This window comes from Bos indicus x Bos taurus, chromosome 24 (assembly GCF_003369695.1).
Source record: "Bos indicus x Bos taurus breed Angus x Brahman F1 hybrid chromosome 24, Bos_hybrid_MaternalHap_v2.0, whole genome shotgun sequence".
NCBI lineage: Eukaryota > Metazoa > Chordata > Mammalia > Artiodactyla > Bovidae > Bos > Bos indicus x Bos taurus.
In genome coordinates, this window is record NC_040099.1 from 37,512,065 (window position 1) to 37,534,411 (window position 22,347).

The 22,347-nt window shown below is 38.4% G+C and overlaps 1 protein-coding gene across 2 annotated transcripts in view; it reads right to left on the reverse strand.

The window, feature by feature from the left end:
* The window catches only part of MYOM1 (myomesin 1), a 122,330-nt gene that overhangs the window by 92,583 nt on the left and 7,400 nt on the right, over nt 1-22,347 (reverse strand). For both annotated transcript variants that reach the window (XM_027525783.1, XM_027525784.1), the window contains exons 3-5: nt 7,941-8,078; nt 4,573-4,822; nt 3,619-3,776 (exon numbers count right to left, since the gene is read on the reverse strand). In XM_027525783.1, the coding sequence (XP_027381584.1) occupies nt 3,619-3,776; nt 4,573-4,822; nt 7,941-8,078 (546 nt within the window). The remainder of the gene's footprint in view (nt 1-3,618; nt 3,777-4,572; nt 4,823-7,940; nt 8,079-22,347) is intronic.

The window sequence follows — 22,347 nt, forward strand, 5'->3', positions numbered from 1 at the left end:
TGTCTGCCTTCTGCCCAGCTTCTCCCCACAGCTTCTCTCCTTAGGTTCTTATATGTCCTTCCAGAGCTTCTTTATGCAAGTAATAAAGATACAAACAAATGCTTTTCTTCCCGTTTACAACAATATACTGCCTATTAACAAGTTATTATATAAATATAACCTATTAAATTAAACAACTGGTTTTTCACCACATATATATTTCTCCTTCCCTGTTGGCTAGCCCTCTTCTGCAACTAACTTTTCTGCTGCACCCAGGGCCAACAGGCTTCCTTCTGCTCTGAAGGTGAACTGGGAATAGGGCAGTGTTGCTCAGCATCTCTGCACCTGGCCGTGATGAGTGATGGTGATGAGTGATGGGCCCGCCTGTCAGTAAGTGCTCTCCAGGTACGCTCTAGACTCCATCCAGATTTAGTCAGTCTGCAGGGGCTGGCTGAAGAGCAGCTGCAGCATGTTGATATCATTTGTTCAACCTCAGGGATTTCCATGGCCTCAGGGTGCCAGTGGAAACCTGGAACTGAACGTTCCTTGGAAAGGAGTCTTAGGGAGTCAGACCCAGGGCACGCATGACTTTGAAAGATGTGGCTTAGGACCTAAAGGCTCAAGTGGAGACAGCACAACTGCCCGCAGCAGCATTGGAAACTTGACCTTCTTCTATTCAGGAAGGTCATTCTCAGTGGTTTCTCTCATACTTGTACTCAGAGTCAGGCCCAGGAGGCTGCAGCTCGGTACCAAAGAGACATCAAGGCCAGCAAATTAATTACCGACATCTTGGTTCTCACTTGAGTTGTGGGTTCCCTGTTCATTTAGGGGGAGGATGCTCACTGAAGATTGTGTAATCTGGACCAGCAGCTTGCAAAGTAAATTAGAGCTTCATTCAATGATTATTTTTTAAAAGGCAACACACGCAGGACGGTATTAATATATTAATCCCATGTGAAATTTACTCCCAGAGGTGGATTTACCTTGAAGCTAGTGAAGTTGAAGTTGCAGGGTCTCTCATCAGCACAGGTCCCCTTATGGACTAATGCATGTGACTAACTTTATAACCTTTTTTTATAAAGGATGCTCCTCAAATTGTATAACCCTCCTGCCCCACAAAACCTTGATCTGACCTTAGTTATTGCCAGAGCCAGTTCTTAGCTATCTGCTAGCTGATTGTCCAAATTTTTAGCTTTATCCAGGGGCAAACCTTGCTCGCTAAAGGAAGGTGAACTATTTTCTTAGTGGTCCACTGGTTCTTTTGTTTTCACATTTACTTCCCACTTGACTTGTAAGGCAACAGGGCTTTGTGTGAAGTGCTCTGATTCGTCCCTCCTGGAAGAGTTTCTGAACAGAATGGATTTGTGTTCTCCAAGCACCGAAGCGGGTGCAGGAACTAGAGAAGGCTTGTCCCAGTCAACGAAGAGCCTTCCAGTCCTTCCTGAGACAAATCTTGTCTCTGTGCTTTTGTCTTTGATTAAAATGAGCCCTGATGCCATACAATTCACATGTTAAGGAAATAAATATTTCAAAGCCAAACATGAAAGATTTGAGGGGTCAATCATACTCCCAGCCCCATTAGTGAGGATAACTAAAAACTGACAGTATTTCTATTTTTAAATATGACTGGAATTTTAAGAGTTGCCAAGTGTAGTCATCTCATATTTTTTCAGTGGAGTTTATATCTTTTTGTTTGTTTTTAAATTACTCCTTTTCCAGCCCAAAAACACCACGCGAGGAGTTCAACCTCCAGTGGAATTTAAGCTCTGCCTTTGTGGAACCTCATCACTCTGGCTTAGTGACACCATCAGTGGTACATGGCATGTTTGTATTCTAGTGACTGTGTATCTCACAGAATAAGTAAATGCTTAAGAAATTCATATTTATCTCCTAGAGATCACTTTGTATTCTTTTGAAAGTCATCTTTAACTCTGATGTTTAAAAATCAGGAAAACAGAGATAAGACACTGTGTAATAAATATATCTACTTAAAGACTCCAAGTATTCATTTACCAGTAGTACATTTTAATTCATGAAACATGAGGAATTTTTTTACTCATCAAGTAATATTTCTTGGAGCTAAAAATTTGTTATTCTTTATGTATTTCTTTTTTTTTTTTCCTACACCACACAACTTCTGGGATCTTAGCTCCTCAACCAGGGATCGAACCCCCATCCCCTGTATTGGAAGGCAAAGTCTTAATCACTGGACTGCTGGGCAAGTCCCTCTTTATGAATTTCTACAGGAAAGTTTGAATTTTTTCTGAGGTAAAAAGTAATCCGTTTTCAAGAGGAAATGTCCCTTTTATAGGCCAATCTATGCAGCCCAATAGGCAGAGACAAAGGCAGGGGGTAAAGATGAACGGATTCCTAGCTTACTGTCAGTCGTGTCCAACACTTTCCAACCCCATGGACTGTATAGTCCAGAACACTGGAGCAGGTTGCCATTTCCTTCTCCAAGCGATCTTCCCAACGCAGGGATCGAACCCAGGTCTCCCGTATTGCAGGCGGATTCTTTACCAACTGAGCCACCAAGGAAGCCCAGCTTACTGTAGTATATTCATACTTTTAAAGCTTGGAAATTGATTTTTTTAAACTTCATTTTCATTGAAATATGTTCTTACACTTCTCATCTTTGTTTACTATAAGTTATTTGTCTTGGTAATAACAGAACTGGCTTTGTTTTTCATTCTCTCACTTTCAAACTCAAGAACCCTGGGAAACGTTTATGTACAAGAAAAACTGTATGTAAATCCAATTTGGTCACAGGCAGGTTGATATTATAGGTGAATTAAAAAAACAACAACAACAACTCACCACTTGCTCCTTAAGAATAACCTTAGGTAAGGGTTTATCTTGTCAGCCTCCGTTATGTAAGCCAGGTGTCCAAACAACATTAGAAATGACAGAAAAGGGAGAAGGAGCTGGTGCCCTGTGGGCAACAGTGCCATTCTCTGCAGTGTTTATACTGAGACACAGGGCATTCACCACACCCCGAGGGTAAGAAAGCAGCATGCAAAACCCACATTGTAGAATAAGACGGAAAACACCTTTTAAAACTGGCTTACAATCCTCTTCAGATTCCTGCTCTCCATGGCAAACTGATTTCCATGACTGCTCTCCATGACAGTTCTGATTTTAGGGGTTACCAAGTCACTGACAATTGCAATAGGATATATAATGGGTGGAAAAAAGGGGAGCTTCTTCTTTATGGAATGAAAGGTTCTTCAGACCTCATATTAGAAATAGCTCCCCGTCCCATCCCCTTCTTTGTTTGGCTTTAGAAACTAGGACCTCAGCTCACATGAAGACTAGAGATGAAGCCCTCTGAGCTTTATCTCTCTAAAAGGTGGCAGTGCTTTTCATCACAAAATGTTACCAAATAAATATGCTGACTAAATTTTAACACTTTATATAAGATAAAGACCCATTTGTATAAGAGGATGTATAAATTATAATGGATGCAAAATCATTCTTCCTTCCATGCATGTATTCTTTCTTCACTATTTAAAAAAATTTACTCGAACTTACAGATGCTTTCACTGACTCTTGCATGTTCATAAATCCACATGTTTTCACAGGATTTAAAATTAATTTGAGTAATCAATTCTATGAGAAGCTTTCAAAAAGATAGCGTACCATGTGAGACGAGGTTCTGGCCAGCCAGCTACAGAGCAGTGTAATTTTACATTTTCTTTCTCCCAAACAGTATGGGAACGAGGTTTAATGACAAATTCAGGAGCATGGAGAAGATTATCTTCATTCAACTTTTTATGAAATGCCTCAGTTTCTTCTAACTGAAAAAAATTATCAAGACATGAAATCAAAGTAACATGTGCTACAAAAATGAAATGTAGAAATCAAAATGATCATTTTTTCATTTGGAGTCTTAGTCTGGTATTTGGAGCAAATGAACTCCCCTCATCCCTTTAAAAAATAGACATATCACTTAATTTTTAACATTCTAAGCCTGAGCAACATATTGTACTTTCCAAAGGTGGATTTCTTAAGGTCCTCAAGAACTTTAATTTCTGTAGAACCTAAAATTTCACAGACTTTAAAACTATGAAATCTGTCTTTTTTTGAACTATACATTTTGGTGTCTTTTCCCCTTTTTTCTTAGTTGTTTCTCCACAAGACCACACATTTCTTCATTTGAAACTAATCTATATTACACACAGGCACAGTGTTACATGCATTTCTACTTTTTTAAGATTAATTTTTATTGGAGTATAGTTGATTTACAGTGCTGTATTAGTTGCTGCTGCACCAGCAAAATGAATCAGTTATACACATACATGTAAACACTCTTAGATTCTATTCCCATATAGATCATTACAGAGTATTAAGTAGGGTTCCCTGTGCTTTACAGTAGGTCCTTATTAGCTTCTCCATCCACAGGATTCTCCAGGCAAGAATACTGGTGTGGGTTGCCATGCCCTCCTCCAGGGGATCTTCCCAACCCAGGGATTGAACCCAGGTCTCCTGCATTGCAGACAGATTCTTTACCGTCTGATCCACCAGGGAAGCCCATTTTATATGTAGTGGTGGCACTTATACTTTTTTAAGTTATGTTAAATTGTCTTTTCTTACCGTTTTTTTCAGTGACAGCTGATCTGCCTTTTCTCGAATGGCAACTTTCCTTGACTTCTTCTCAAAGGCCTCTTCCTGGTGAAGCGTGGACATGGACTGCTTAGATACAGAGGACTGCTTAGATACAGAGGACTGCTTGCTGGCTGTTACTCCTTCCTCACTAGCAAGGAGATTCCTCTGGGCTATGTAAGCAGCAGCTTCTTTAATTCTTTGCTCTTCCGTGTCTGTAATTCCACTGACATGCACTTGGCTAAAATAAAGTAACAGCAAAATACGGTTATTGTGGATGTCAGTGATAAGACTGCCCAATTTCACCAAGTTCAAAGCACCAGACCTAAGATGTTGTACACTGTGCCCAAGGAAAACCTGACGTACAAAACACTGGCCCGTAAGAGCTAACTCTTCACACATGGACGTGACCGTCACCTTAACAAATGATAACGACGATAGTAATACCTATTATGGCCTGGGTGCTCTGCCAAGTGCTTTTTTGCATAAATTATCTCATTTTCCCCCACAACAACCCTTTGAAATAAATGGTATCCTTTCTACTTTAGACATCTGGTAACATGGCACAGAGAAGTAAGATAATTTGCCCAACATCATTTCTTTGGTTTCCTTGGTGTGTTTAAACACAGTTTAGTCTGTAATAAAATATTAATTTATGACTTCCTTCTAGAAAAGACAGCATTGTAAAATGACAGACAGTTGTGTGACTGGGATCCTGATTTATGACTAGTGTGCTTTATCTGGATTCTGTAACTCAGATGACGGAATGCATTACCCAGAGCTGCTGCACGCATAAATAAGCTATAAATGTATGTGTGATCCTTATGCCTAGCAGTTTCCTTTCCAAAATAATAAAGGTTATGAGGGACTTCCCTGGTGTACAGTGGATAAGAATCAGCCTGCCAATGCAGGGGACATGGGTTTGACCCCTGGTCCAGGAAGATCCCACATGCCACAGGACATGGAGGTTGGGCGTGGGGGAGAGGGCGGCAACTGCAATTAGGAAAACTCAAGTACACTTAAAAATATATTTTTGACCCAGAACAGCAGGGACATTTGCCTTTAAGTAAGTGCATATGTGCATGTCAGCAATAACCCTGCTATAATCTAGGTATAAGAGCAAGAATATGATGCTAACATCAAAAACACACTACTGAACATTTTAAATAAATTTAAAACCTTTCCAATCCTCTATCTCAATTTAAAACCTGTCGCTGACATAAAGTTAGCTCTACTTAGACCGTGCATGTGTGCCAAGTTGCTTCAGTCGTCTTTGACTCTCTGCGACCCTATGAACTATAGCCCACCAGGCTCCTCTGTCCAGGCGAGAATACTGGAGTGGGTTGCTGTGCCCTCCTTCAGGGGATCTTCCCAACCAGGGATCAAACCCATGTCTTTTATGTCTCCTGCATTGACAGCCGGGATCTTTACCACTAGTGTCACCTGGGAAGCCCTACCTAGACTGTAAGAAGTGGAATTTTCAAGTGCCATCCAGAAGAAATCGTATTCTCCAAAAATGTACTATATTTGCATTTGCCAGCCCTAGGAGAACTCTCGGCTCAACCGTTACAAGTGCCTTGATTTCCTTGTACAAAAAAATTGACATACTAATACCTCTCCAGAGCTGAATGGAGGACTTAGAAGGATGGTTTATATATAAAGCACTTACAATGATTTCCAGCAAACAACACGTACTCAACAAACGTTCATTACTCTCCTGTTCTCTTAGATGTTAATGAACATCATTATGAAGTGTTATCTTCATAGTAATAGAATATAGGAGATGGCTCCATATAAAAAATGAAGAACTGGAAATAAAACCTAGAATATAAATTTTTTATTCAAACTTTCATTTATCACAGCTTATTCTGTAAATAATTTCTTGACACTGGTCTGGAGGGAACAAAATAGTTTGGTGAGAAAAGGGCAGGAAGAAGCTGGAGAGAGTGAGAAGCTTCAAAATGTGCCCACACAGGTGGAGAGTCATGTCATATAGGTTAATGCTAAGCTGACATCATGACTTTTAAATGATTTTTTTTAAAACACAAAATTAAATATTTTTCTCCTCCAACCTAGTAATCTCCTAAAAGGAATATGAGTGCCATTAAACCAACTGTGAGGAAGCTGAGTCTGGGCAAGCATACTTCACAATATAAGCCTGTTTGTCTATAAAGTTCAGTTTGAAAAATCAAAGTTATAAAATAAAAAGCTAAAAATAGAATATTGTTTATCCCTTTCCTAAGTAGGTTTGCAGCAATTATGACATCAGCCTCTGAAACAATTGGGAAAGGAACCATCAAAAAGCGATGGGAAGAGAAAATGCAGGGAAACAGAAGTAGGTCACCAAAAATTACAACCGAGTTATTGCCTACTGATTTTCCTGATAGCTTTTGCCCGGAGAGGGCGACCTCGTTTTGAACATCACATTAGCTTTGTGAATAATCAAAGGAAAATAAACAGGAAAGGCTCAGAAAGTTTCTGTTAAACTTTAACTTGGTGTCTTAGACAAGTCTCCTTTCAAGATTTCTTTGTATATATTATCATTCAAAACTGTTTATATTATAAACAGAAATTTGGCATTACACAGACTTGTGACTTAGTGATTATTTTGTTTGAATTTTATCTCAAAATAAATAGTAATCTATTTTTTATTTAACAAATATAAGCCAGGCATTCAAGCTATGCCCGCAATGCTTTTAGTTAGTCTATGTTATCTAAGGATTTTTTTCTTCCTAATGAATAATAATTAAAACCACACTGGCAACCCATCTACCTAAATGTATCATTTGATTTTTTTCTTTTAGTTCACCCAATATTTTATAGTTTTAACCTTTCTTTGTGCCCTAACTATAGCAACTGTATATAGTGTCCAATCACTAGCATCCAATACTCTGCTTCTAGTTTCAACTAGTTACCTAATTAGAAATAAGCCTCTAATAATAATCTCTGTTGTCATACAGCCATCCTATGTGATGGCAAACATTTTTACAATGATCACATCTCCGACTATGCACAGTTCCAAGGTTCTCAGACCTTTCTCAACCAGTACAAAGTAAATGCTCAATAAATGATAGCTGATATTACTACCTGAAAACATTTATTCCCCACTTCTTTTTAAAAATAATTAACTAATTACTTAACTTGTCTGCACTAGGTCTTAGCTGCAGTATGCAGGATCCCCGATCTTCACTGTGGCATGTAAACTCTTAGCTGCAGCATGTGAGAGTTAGTCCCTTGACCAGGGATCAAACCCATGCCCTCTGCATTGGGAGCATGGAGTCTTAATTTTAAACAGTTCCACTAGGGGAGTCTCTCTCCACTTTCTAAAAATCAGATCCAGGGAGAGAATTCATACGTACCGTCCTGAAAAAATAGGCACCATGTAGTCACTTGGCAGATTTTCTTTCTCCTCTCCAGAAAGAAGGCTCTTCTTGGCTCTCTTTGTTTGGGGGCTCAACTTGGATGAATAATCTAACATCAGACTGGAATCTGTAAGTCTGACAACAAACACCCTAATGTTAGTCAATAATTTAAAAAATGTTTAGAAGTTTTAAATTTAGGAGTGTTGCGTAGACTCCTAGATGGCTAATGTTATAATTATCTTCTATCTTTAGAACTAAAATAGAGTGAAAATGACCTCACATAATGCACTCTATCCAGACATAAGAAAAATAGGTCTGTGGTAATTTCATGGCTTTTTCTCATTAAAGTTTCAGGGGAAAGCAGCTGTGCTTTGGTAATGTTTCCGGATACCCTTTGCTGTTAAGTTTATGTTGGAAATGTAGGCAGCCTACATGAATGGGTTGGATACATTGTGCATCCAAATGCTTTCAGAGGATTGATAAACAAAAATAAAGCAAATTTTCTGTATCGAGAGCCCAGGCAATTCTGAAGCAGGGCCTTGAGGTTGAACTTCAGGTTTTTGTATAATGTAGCAGACTCCATTTGAAAGAACATTGAGCTCATTAAACAACAGAATTAATATGTTTTAGATGAATACACAGCATCAAGTGACTCGGAAAATTACAGATTTGATAAAGAACCTTTTGATAATGCTGTAGTACACACAAAAATCCACCCATGCACACTGGTGCCAGTGGTGCTTGGAGGCAGCTATTGTTCTAATAAACCAAAAAATGCATTACAGTGGGAAACAAGGCAACTGAGATTGCACCTAGAGAAAAGGACTGATGACATTAAAAGTACAGTCTTAATCTATATAGTTCTTGGACGAAATGAAATGCATTTTCATTCAAATGCAGAATTTGGCTTAAATTTCAGGAGACTGTGGACTCTCTGAAGTCAATCCATGGACTCAGGTGAAAGGTCTCTCATCTCCATTGTAACGACAGAAAGTCACAACAAGAAATCATACAGAAACTCTCTGTATGACCCTTGCAATTTTTCTATAGACTTGAATTGATTCTGAAATTGAAAATTAATATTAAAAAGATCTCTAATATATGGAATCTAGAAAGATGGTAGGGATGATCCTATGCACACGACAGCAAAGGACACGCACATAAAGGACAGAATTTTGGACACAGTGGGGAAAGGAGAGGATGGGAGGATTTGAGAGAATAGCATTGAAACATATATGTTACCATATGTAAAACAGATAGCCAGGGGAGTTTGCTGTATGATGCAGGGAACCCAAGGCTAGTGCTCTGTGACAACCTAGAGGGTTGGGGTGGGGAAGGAGGTAGGAGGGAGGTTCAAGAGGGAAGGGATATATACCTATGGCTGACTCATGTTGATGTATGACAGAAACCATCACAATATTGTATAGCAATTACCCTCCAGTTAAAAATAAAATAAATTTTTTTTTTAAAAAAAAGGTCCCTAGTGTCAAGAAAATTTGAAAAGAAAATGCAGCATGTGAATGGTGTGGCAAGGAAAAACCAAGCTGCCCAGTTAAAACAGAAAAAACCTTCCAGAGTCCAAACCTTGATTGTTTCTCAATCTTTAAAAAACATTAGGAAAAGCAGGGATTACTTAGATCAAAAGAAGACAGTGCATATACATAGTACAGAATGGATACACAATAATGCAAATAAACTTATCCTCTGCGAAGCAAGCAACGCAGAACTCTGGGGCTTCTAGGAAGCCCTGGGAGTACAGTGGTTCTGGGCCTGGGAGTATAGGGTGAGCTACAGGCTTCAATTCCTGGAGTGGAGGGGTAGCATGGAAATGACAGACCTCTTCCTCCCCCACTAACCACCTCTCCCCCAGGGTGAATATGTAGCTCTTGTTCTATGATGAGCATTAACACTAAAGGTTAGAACCTTGAATTCAAGCTTGTGGATTGGTTACCAGTTGGAAGGCTTAGTGAAATTTGTTCTTGGGTGGCTGTTCCAAGCAACAGCAAAATGATTGCATTCTAAACCCTTAGTGAGTTACAAAGTACAGGCTGTGCTAATACAGGTCTAAGTTTAAAGTGGTATTTTCCATCACTCCTTTAATTCCATTACTATACAAAATAAAATTAATTATGGAGTTTGAGCTTCTTTTTTTCTATTTATAGAACATTTGGATTTTCTAATTTTTCTCATTTCTCTATTTTTGCTCTTTTTACTATTTATTTTCATTCTACTGTCTACACTCATATCCTCATGAGCATATTTTCAAGGTTTGCTTATATTAAAAGGGGACATATGTATAACTACGGTTGATTCATGCTGATGTTTGACAGAAAACAACAAAATTCTGTAAATCAATTATCTTTCAATTAAAAAATAAAAGTCATGATTTGTCCTTCTTTTTGTTGTATTGTTGTTCCTTTTTTTTTCAGTCATTTTTTTCCTTTAAGATAAATCTTTCAAACGAAGCATTTGTTACATACAATGTGCCAGAATGTGATTATTCTATTCTCACAGGTAAATCATAGCAGACAATTTCTAATAGTTGAACTTTATGGTAAAGATTTATGGAACTATCATTAGTTTTTATGTCATATTTCATTTGGAACAAAAGACCTTATAAAAGGACTGTGGTTTTACATATTATATAGTATTATTTAGAAAATCCAAAGTACTTAGAAGATATCAAACATTTCCTGTGCTCGCTAAAGTTTCTTCAAGCTAACAAGAAGAGTGTATTTAGGATTAAATGTTAAAATACTGTGCTAACAGACTATTTGGCAATGTTAAGTCACTTATCAAAGATGTCTGAGAAGACATCTTCATCTGATTGAGTTTAAAACTCAATGAAGTTTTAAGAAACTGACTATGCAATAATTGTGTAACTAATTATGTGAAGAAAAGCCATCAATTGTCTCTTTTGTTATGACCCAAGAACACGGAAACCTAACATCTTACTCTATCAAATTTTAAAGTCAAATAATGTTTTTAAAGGAGTTCAATAGAAAATGTAAAATTTTAATTTCTTTTTTAAATTTGAATTTCTTTGAAGTTACATCAAAGAGCTAAATAAAGGCTTGCTAACCTCTTGGGCTTTTAGTTGCATCTAAATTTTGAAAATAATCCTGTCTCAAAAGCCAGTTTCTGAGTAGACACTTAAAGTTTGGTATGTGTGGATCAATGTGGTCTTTTAACTATTAAAACTATATTTAATGTTCTTTACATCTTAAATTTTGATTCTTTCTGAATTTCAATTTATGAAGGCAGTGAAAATAAGCTATTGTGTTTAGTTGCTAAGTCGTGTCTGACTCTGCGACCCTATGAACCGTAGCCCTCCAGGCTCCTCTGTTCTTGGGACTTCCCAGGCAAGAATACTCCAGTGGGTTGTCATTTCCTTCTCCAGGGGATCTTCCTGAACCAGGGATCAAACCCATGTCTCCTGCATTGGCAGGTGGATTCTTTACCACTGAGCCACCTGGGAAGTCCCTGAAACTAAGGTAAGTTTTGAAACTATATGTGAGGATTGATTTGTGTGTGCACATGCACCCACGCATCTGTAACTGTGTCTAGGTACATCTACCTGTAGTCTACCACTAATTGTGGTATGTCCTCTGTTAATATGCCTAAAGTTAGTAGAATTTAAGGATATATCATGGTTTGTTTGACATCATCACATCTATGACCAGCAGCACCGCAGAGAAGGGATGTAGCCCAGGAGAAAGCTCTCTCTAGAAATGTTCCAGGGACTCAGAAATAAACTTGCATTTCATCCAGTTCAAATACTGAACATCAACAACATAACCTTCTGCTTGTACAACTTGATAATTATTCTTGACAGGAAAAGAAAGAACAAAACTACTATAGAATCACTGGACTGGAAGAGATCTCAGGGACATTTACACCACCCTCCTTGCATTATAGATGTAGAAGACCTAGAGTGTCTTTATAACTTGCCCAGGCTCACCCAGCAAGTTGGTAGGTGAACTAGGACCAGCACCCATGTGGGTTAGTGTTCTTTCCTCTATACCAGTGGCCTTCAACTTCGTGTCTGAGCCTTCTCGATCCAAACATGTTTGATCATGTCACCTATATATGTCTGTCTATTTATAAATTTTATACATATACTGCTGAATAAATATTCTCATTTTATGAAATTTCAACCAATAGAAAAATGTTCAGGGCCAAATTTAATCTTTTTAAAGACAGAAGTGCTAATATATCTTCCTACACTTCCTTGGCTTGCCTTCATGGACTCCCCACTTCGGAAACCACAACAACATACATAACATGCCAATAACGACTCTGATGTTGATTAGCTATTTCTGAATTTATTCACATCTAGCAAAAAGTCGAATGTGACTGAGTGAGTAAGCACAGCACAAAACATAGAGGTTACGAAATCATCACAGTCCAATTAGAAATAAAGCATTAAGAAACTCATTAAACTTTACATGAGGTCAAATGCTAGTTCTTCAAAGTCATGTTTATAGTCATCGTAATTTCACATAATTGTGAAAAATTGTCCTAGTTCCTCAGGATGAGTAACTATGCCTGGTTATGTTAAGTATGGATCTACTAAATGGCTATATTACTTTCTGAAAAAACTATGACAACTTATCAGCATGTTCTAGAAAAAAATGATGAGCTGGTAGGCTTTGTCTTTTGCTGACACTGCTCCCAAACCCAGCACCACCCACCCACAAATGCTCATGATTACATTACATTATTGATTTCCTTCTCTATCTGTCCCACTCCTGTGACTATTCAAGGAGAGGGATGGCCTAAAAGTTAGATTTATATCCTCAGCACTGTGTCCAGTGCCTGACAGTGTTCAGTAAGTGTTTATTGAATGAGGTGAAATCAAGATTCAACCTCCTGTAACCATACCCTATCTCTATGATTCTCAACTCTGACTTCATATCAGAATCAGCTGAGGAGCTAGTAAGAATGACCAATGCAGAGGTGGGACTTCCAGTATGGTGGAGTGAATAGTTCAGCAGTTCCTCTCTCCAAAAGAGCAGTGATAAACCTGGATACAATTGTCAAAACCAACCCATTCAGGCCTCTGAAAATCAAGTACAGGCACACGCTACACCAACACGTGGCTATTCATGAAAAGATATTGAGCTTCAAGTCTGAATAGTGGGAGTCTGTGTGACATGCTTGTCTAGTTCTTTCCCACCCACCCCCAGCTCAGTCTATAAAGTAGTTCTACTAAGGTGGGAAAAGGTGAGACACTCTTAATATTCACTGTCAGGGGGCTGATTTGGAGCAGAGCATGATAAACCTCCACAACCAGCAACACTGTGAGTAACGCTAGCCATCTAAGTAGCAAACAAACAGGGGAAGACCAGCAGCTCAGTCAGTCCTAGGATACAGTCATGGCTGGAACAAGCAGCAGATGGGCAGATCACTCAGAGAGATAACAGGAAGATTTGAAAAATAAGACCACCATGGGGGCCTTCGTAAGCTCTCTCCATGTGATTAAGTAGAAAAAACTGGAAAGGACTCAGGTTATCCACATATGATTGGCTGACTGTAAGCCTGTGTGTGTGGAGAAGAGACAAGGAAGTCTCAGTTCAGTTCAGTCGCTCAGTCATGTCCAACTCTTTGCGACCCCATGAATCGCAGCATGCCAGGCCTCACGGATTTCACTCGAAAACAAATCCAGGGCATATACATTTTTAAATGGCCTGGACTTCAAATATGCTCCCCAACATACACACTCAGACACACAGATCTATTGCCAGAGGATGGAAGCTTTACTGTCTTGAGATGTTTGAGCACAGATGTTTGACCATTCACTGACTGGTCATTAATCTATGCAAATATCAAGTGATCCCTATGAATTCAGGCTTAAAAATAAGAACAATAATTTTTTTAAACACGAAACAAAGACATCAGCAGTAACAGTGCTGGGTAAACAGAGTCTATAAATATGTTTAGGCAAGTAATTAAACAAAACACAGCAGCAACACATTTGGGGAAAATTCAGAATCCAGAATTATTACAATATGTTATCTATTATGCCCTATTTTCAACAACAAAATAATTATGAGACATGAGAAGAAATAGGAGAGTGTGATGCATGCTAGAAGAAAAAAAGCAGTAAATAAAAATTGTCTCCAAGTGCACCCTGATATTGGATTTAGCAGACAAAGACTTCAAAACAGTAATTAGAAATATGTTCAAAAATAAGGAACTATATTCAAAGGCTAATTAAGGAAACCATGTTTAAATAATTAAAGGGAAGTATTATAATAATGACTCAAAAAGAAAGAATGTCAACAAAAAGATAGGAATTGTAAAATAAGGTCAAATGGATATTCTGGAGTTTAAAAGTACAATAACTTAAATGAAAAAGTTATTAAAGGGACCCAAAAGATTTTATATAAAATAATAAAATAATCAGGTAAGCTGAAGATAGAAACTATCTAATCTAAAGAAAAAAACAAACAGAAAAAGAATGAAGAAAAAATATGTTGTCAGACAACATCAAATATACCACTATATGAGTAAAGGTAGTATCAGAAAGAGGAGAAAGAGAGAAAGGGCAGGAAAAGATATTTAAAGAAATAATGGCTTCAGTTCAGTTCAGTTCAGTTCAGTCGCTCAGTCGTGTCCGACTCTTTGCAACCCCATGAATTGCAGCATGCCAGGCCTCCCTGTCCATCACCAACTCCCAGAGTTCACTCAAACTCATGTCCATTGAGTCAGTGATGCCATCCAGCCATCTCATCCTCTGTCGTTCCCTTTTCCTCCTGCCCCTAATCCCTCCCAGCGTCAGAGTCTTTTCCAATGAGTCAACCCTTCGCATGAGGTGGCCAAAGTATTGGAGTTTCAGCTTTAGCATCATTCCTTCCAAAGAACCCCCAGGACTGATCTCCTTTAGAATGGACTGGTTGGATCTCCTTGCAGTCCAAGGGACTCTCAAGAGTCTTCTCCAACACCACGACTCAAAAACATCAATTCTTCGGCGCTCAGCCTTCTTCACAGTCCAACTCTCACATCCATACATGACCACTGGAAAAACCATAGCCTTGACTAGACGGACCTTTGTTGGCAAAGTAATATCTCTGCTTTTTAATATGCTGCCTAGGTTAGTCATAACTTTCTTTCCAAGAAGTTAAGCGTCTTTTAATTTCATGGCGGCAATCACCATTTGCAGAGATTTTGCAGCCCTAAAAATAAAGTCTGACACTGTTTCCACTGTTTCCCCATCTATTTCCCATGAAGTGATGGGACCGGATGCCATGATCTTCGTTTTCTGAGTGTTGAGCTTCAAGCCAACTTTTTCACTCTCCTCTTTCACTTTCATTAAGAGGCTTTTTAGTTCCTCTTCACTTTCTGCCATAAGGGTGGTGTCATCTGCATATCTGAGGTTATTGATATTTCTCCTGGCAATCTTGATTCCAACTTGTGCTTCTTCCAGCCCAGTGTTTCTCATGATGTACTCTGCATATAAGTTAAATAAGCACGGTGACAATATACCGCCTTGATGTACTCCTTTTCCTACTTGGAACCAGTCTGTTGTTCCATGTCCAGTTCTAACTGTTGCTTTCTTAAAATTGCCCAAATTTGTGTAAAAATAGTACTCGGTGAATCCAAGATGCTCAACAAACCCAAGTATGATACTCCCAAAGAGATACACATGTAGACATATCATAGTCAAACTGTTGAAAGCCAAAGCCAGAGAGAAAACTAGAAAGTAGCAAGAGTAAAATGATTCATCACATACAAGGGAACAAGGTATTAATGACTGATTTCACATCAGAAACTATACATCCCAGAATACATTTGTATGACATATTTAAGTGCTGGGGAAAAACTAAATCAAGAGTTTTATATCCAGCAAAACCACTACTCAAAACTGAAAACAAAGTAAAGACATTGACAAAGAGAGAATTCATTGCTAGCAGACCTGCCTTACAAGAAATGCTAAAGCAAATCTCTCATATATCACAAGAAAACATGATAAATGCATTTATGCCCCAAAATTAGATGACTTAAATGAAATGGAAAAATTCCCATAAAGATTTAAATAACCAACACTAACTCAAGAAGAAATTAAAAATAATAACAGATCAATAACAAATAAGGAAATTGAATTAGTAATTTATCTATGCACAAGGACTTCCCTGCTGGTACACGGGTTAAGAATCTGCCTTGCAATGCTGCTGCTGCTGCTAAGTCACTTCAGTTGTGTCTGACTCTGTGCGACCCCATAGACGGCAGCCTTGCAATGCAGGGAGCCCAGATTCCATCCCTAGTCAGGGAACTAAGATCTCACATGCTGTGGAGCAACTAATCCCACATAGTAGAGAGCCCATGTACCACAACTAAGACCCAACACAGACAAATAAATAAATATTTTTTTAAATCCATGCACAATGATAGCCCAGGCCTAAATGGTTTCATTGACAAATTACATGAACTATTTAAGGAAGAAACAAACCAATCATTTCCATATTTAAAAAAAAAAAAACAGAAGAGAAGGAAACACTTCCCAACTTTTTCTATAAGGCTAGTTATTACCTGATATCAAAGCCAAAGATATTATAATTTTTTTAAAAACTACAAACCAATATCCCTCATACACATAGGCACAAAAATCCTTCACAAAATACCAGTAAACTGAATCCAGCAACATATAAAACCAAGCAGAATTTAGCCCAGGGATGCAAGGTTGATTTAATATCTGAAAATCAATTAGTATAATACACCATATTAATAGAATAAAGAACAAAAACCACATTATCATCTCAAGAGGTGCAAAAAATTTTTGACAAAATTCAGCTTTCTTGCATGTTAAAAAATTCTCAACTAAATAGGAATAGAAGGGAACTTCCTCAATCTGATAAAGGCCATCTGTGAAAAATCTATAACTAATATCATCAGATCAGATCAGATCAGAGTAGTTGCTCAGTCGTGTCCGACTCTTTGCAACCCCATGAATCGCAGCACGCCAGGCCTCCCTGTCCATCACCAACTCCTGGAGTTCACTCAATCTCATGTCCATTGAGTCAGTGATGCCATCCAGCCATCTCATCCTCTGTCATCCCCTTCTCCTCCTGCCCCCAATCCCTCCCAGCATCAGAGTCTTTTCCAATGAGTCAACTCTTCGCATGAGGTGGCCAAAGTACTGGAGTTTCCGCTTTAGCATCATTCCTTCCAAAGAACACCCAGGGCTGATCTCCTTCAGAATGGACTGGTTGGATCTCCTTGCAGTCCAAGGGACTCTCAAGAGTCTTCTCCAACACCACAGTTCAAAAGCATCAATTCTTCGGCGCTCAGCCTTCTTAACAGTCCAACTCTGGGGAACAAGGCTATGATACTTGCTGTTGCCACTTCTATTCAATATTGTACTGACATTTACAGCACAGTGAAGAATAGTCGAGGCAATTAGTTAAACTGAAAAACTGAAAAGCAAGTCTAACTTTAGTTACAGATGATATAATCGTGTATATAGAAAATGTCGGGAAGATAACCAGGAGAAGGAAATGGCAACCCACTCCAGTACTCTTGCCTGGAAAATCCCATGGACGGAGGATCCTGGTAGGCTATGGTCCATGGGGTCGCAAAGAGTCGGACACGACTGAGCCACTTCACTTTCACTTTCATACACACACACACACAAATGCTAATAAATGAGTTCAGCAAGGTTACATGATACAGAATCAAAGAACAAAAATCAATTACACTTCTGTTTACTAGCAGTGAAAAATGAAAAAATAAAATTAAGACTCCACTCACAATTCTATCAAAAAGAATAAAATATTTAGGAAAAATTTTAACAGAAGTATAAGACTTTACACTGAAGATTAAAAAACAATATATGATAAGTGAAACAAAGATCTAAATAAATAAATATACATGTTCATGGATTGAAAGAGTCAGCACTGTTAAAATGGCATATTTTTCAAATTGATTTATGCTTTCAACATAATTTTTATCAAATTGCCAGAAGACTTTTGTCTTCGTAGAAATTGACAAGGTGATCTTAAAATTTATATGGGAATATGAAGGAACTACATAAGCAAAAATTTTTTTGTAAAAGAGGAACTCAGTTTGAGAACTTACATCCACCAATTTAAAAACTTTTTATAAAGCAACAGTAGTTAAGAAAGTGTGGTACTGGCCTAAGGACAGGCATACAGATCAATGCAACAGAATTGAGAATCTGTAAATAAACCTTTTCATTTACAGTCAATTGATTTTTTTTTTTCTTTTCAAAGCTCTTTTTCTTTATTGTTATTTTAAAACTTTTTATTTTGTATCGGGATATAGTCAATTAACAATGTGATAGTTTCAGGTGAACAGTGAGAAGACTCAGCCATACATGGTCAATATATTTTTGATAAAGGAGCTAAATGATTTCAGGGGGAAAGGATAATCTTTTCAACAAATGGTGCCGTGACAACAGTCCATGTATATGTGAAGGGATGAATTTAGAACTTCACATCATATACCAAAAAAATAATTCAAACTGGATATTTTTAAATGTAAAGCTAAAATTATAAAACTCTTAGAAAAAAAGATAAGAGAAACTCTATGAAGCTCCAATACTCTGGCTACCTGATGCGAAGAGCTGACTGATTGGAAAAGACTTTGATGCTGGGAAAGATTGAGGGCAGGAGGTGAAGGGGGCGACAGAGGGTGAGATGGTTGGATGGCATCATCGACTCAAAGGACATGAGTTTGAGCAAACTCCAGGAGATCGTGAGGGACAAGGAAGCCTGACGTGCTGTAGTCCAGGGGTCACGAAGAGTCAGATATGACTTAGCGACTCAACAACAACAATAGCGATGTTGATAAGCCAAATTTTGCTTAGATATAACACTAATAGCATGACTAAAAAAGGAAAAAAGTGACAAATCGAACCTCATCAAAACGTAAACATTCTGGTATCTGAAGGACACTGTTAAAAGAATGAAAAGACAAGGCACAGAATGAGAGAAAATATTTCTGAACATACATCTAAGAAAGGAATTATATACAAAATATTTAAATAACTCTGACAACTCAATAATAAGCAGAAAAAATCCAATTTAAAAATGGGCAAAAGATTTGAACAAGCATTTCACCAAAGAAGTACACAAATGGCTACCAAACACATTAAAAAGATGGTCAACATCATTAGCTATTAAGTAAGTGCAAGCTAAAACCACAGTGAGACTCCACCACATACCTAAAAGACAGGCTGTAAAAAATGATAGAGAATAACGAATGTGGATAAGCTGGAATCCCTGTACCTTGGTGTGGGAATGTAAAATGATACAATTGCTTTGGAAAAGAGTTAAGTTGTTTCTTGTAACATTAAGCATAAACTTAGTACACAGACAAGCTGACATTTTAAAAGGTGCAAGAGAAGGTAGATTTCAAACAAAAAGCCTTAACTTTCCATAATAATATCATTTGTTCCAACAGAAAACTTACTTTTTATCCTCTGTGTGCACAATTCTATTCTTGATGCTGGTGTGGGAGGGGGATATGAAGATTACATATTAAATTAAAGACTTGTTTTCTGAGACCTTTACTGTCTAGTAGGGTTGCAAATGCTACCAGCCTGATGCGTTGTGTTACATCAATCAAAGGAGAAAGGATGGAAGGACAGAAGGCAGGCAGGCAGATAAGCAGAAAGAGCAGAGCAAACAAAGTTGAATTTACAGGCTTGGAGACAATTTCTGTCTGCGGCTATCAGGGAAGCCTTTGTGGAAGAGCTGGACATTGAAAGATGGGTAGGTCATCCCAGCATGACACCGAGGTGTTTGCAAAAGCTTGAAAACAGAAGCTCCATTTTCATTTCTTACTTATCTATACGTTGCCACTAGACTTTACTGAGTGGCCACAATAGAGCTGAACTCACTTTTATTATTCTACCATTTTTCCTGTAAAACTGCCTCTCTATATATATTTACAACTTGGCACTGCTGTATATGGGCTTCCCTGGTGGCTCAGACGGTAAGAACTCACCTGCAATGAGGGAGATCTGGGTTAAATCCTTGGGTTGGGAAGATTCCCTGGAGGAGGCCAAGGCAACCCAGTATTCTTGCCTGGAAAATCCCATGGACCGAGGAGCCTGGTGGGGTACAGTCCATGGGGTCGCAAAGACGTGGACATGACTGAGGAACTGAGCACTGAGCACTTATCAACTATTAGCTGGATCCTCATTTGAGGTGCTCTTGCTTTCTCCTCTTTCACCCAGAAAGGCTGGTATGGAAAAGGTCAAGTCTGCACCACTGGTTCCCTTGGGCTCTCAGAGCTTGGGGATCTCTGCGGGGAGGCTCAGTTACACCCATTGCTTGGCCAACAGTGAACAGAGCTACTGTTTCACCTCTGGGTGCTGGGACGTGACTGCATGGCCCTTCCTCCACCTTTGGCTACTCACTCTATTCCTACTCCTTAAGGGGACATGTCTTCCTTCTCACAGCCTGATTCACCTGCCTACAAAAAATTAATGCCATTTTGGGGTATCTTATATCGTCAAAACTTGTATTTGGCCTGCAAAAGAGACTGATGGGTAGTATTTTCAATGTAAACAAAACAAAGGAGGCAGCGAGTTGAAGCCTGTCTTTCTGGGCCTTGTTATCTGTGGAAGGAAGGACTTGAATTAGATGAGCTTTTAGTCTCTTCCTGCTTTAGCATTCCACAGTTCTATGGAGCTATGACAAACTGCCAATTGTATGAAAAACTGGTATTGCCAGGAGTGCTACTTCTAGTTCTCTCTTCAAACAAGCCAGTGAGAGTTGAAAATTGATGCACAGTGAATGCTACCCTCTTTGGACTCAGGGTTTGTTTGGAGGATTCAGAACACAGACCAGTTGCCTTTTAAAGAAGTAAGACTGACAACAAACAGGCCCATTTCTAGGGGGATAAAAGAATAACTGGCTTTCTGTTTTCCTTGGATTTTCCCCAGACCTTCTCCTACCAAATAGGAAGTAATATGGCTCATCACTTTCTTGGTACTTAAATTCTGGAAGACAAATCCCAGAACGCTACATTTTCTACCCAGGAACTATGGTGCCTTTTCCTTATATATGATAGTTAGATCTTTCTTTAGAGAAGAGGCTATATTTTAATACTTCTTGATTTAGTTGCTAAGTTGTATCTGACTCTTTGTGATCCCGTGGACTGTAGCCTACCAGGTTTCTCTGTCCATGGGATTTCCCAGGCAAGAATACTGGAGTGGGTTACCATTTCCTTCTCCAGGGGATCTTCCCAACCCAGGGATTGAACCCTGGTCTCCTGCATTGCAGGTAGATTATTTTCTGACTGAGCCACCAGGGAAGCACTGTAAGGGCTGGATTTTAATCTGCTTAGAATCAGACAATAGGTGTCTACCATAACCTCAGAGGGTTGAGAGACTCATCATCCAAGAAATATGCTGTGTTGTCCTCTGGAAGTTATTCATTTTACTTATCAAGCATAACAGAATCGTTCTTTTTTCTTCCCATCTTATTCAAAAGAGAGGATTTTGAAAACATTGGTTTCTATATACCACATTCCCTGTAAACATCTGCCTTATTTCATCCTAATTCCCTATAATATTGGCCCTAGGAAGGGATCATCAGCTCACACACTGGGCTGATATTTATATGTAGATTTTCTAGTGCAGTAGTGGTGACCTTTGTTGAGTCACAGAGTTCTCTGACAATATGATGAAAGCTAGGGTCTATCTCAGCAAAAAAAAAAAAATCATCTGGACCTAATTATACATATAATTTCAGATCATCCAAAACTCTGTTGAAACCTATTCACAAACAGAGGCTAAGAACTCTTGCACAATGGTTGCAAAGTGGTCATGAGTACCGTTTCTCCTTTAATCTCTAATAGTATTTGTGAATTATTAACATAAAAGAATAGTCTTGTATCATTTTTGTTTTCCTGAATCACTTTCTTTAATTTAGTTTTTTCCTAACTGTGACTAAGAACAAAGGCATTTAGAATAAGCCTTCCAGAACTTATTTTACAACTCTTGGCTCAGAATGCAGTTGGTAACCGATCTGAGCTAAAACCACAGTGACACTGAACAAGCCATTGTTCTTAAGATTTAACTGAGGTCAGCCAAGCTGTGGGCACATATAAATCCCCATAGTTTCCACTTTACTACCAGGACATCTAACTACAAAGAGAGGCTAAAAATGGATCAGGCCCAGTATTCACATACATTCCACAGAGCTGCATTTCCAACTCCACACCGGTTTTAATTAACAACACTCTTCACAACCCCAAGAGAAAGATTTCATTTAGCAGGGAAAAGTTGCTCCATTTTGAAAAATTAAAAATATAACCTGAAAGAATTATAAAGATTTTGAAATGCTCAAAGAATATTATCTGCACCTGTTAGCTCTAGGTCTAAAAAAAGAAAAACTAAAATACCCCCAGGATTAGGTTAGATTTATTTTCT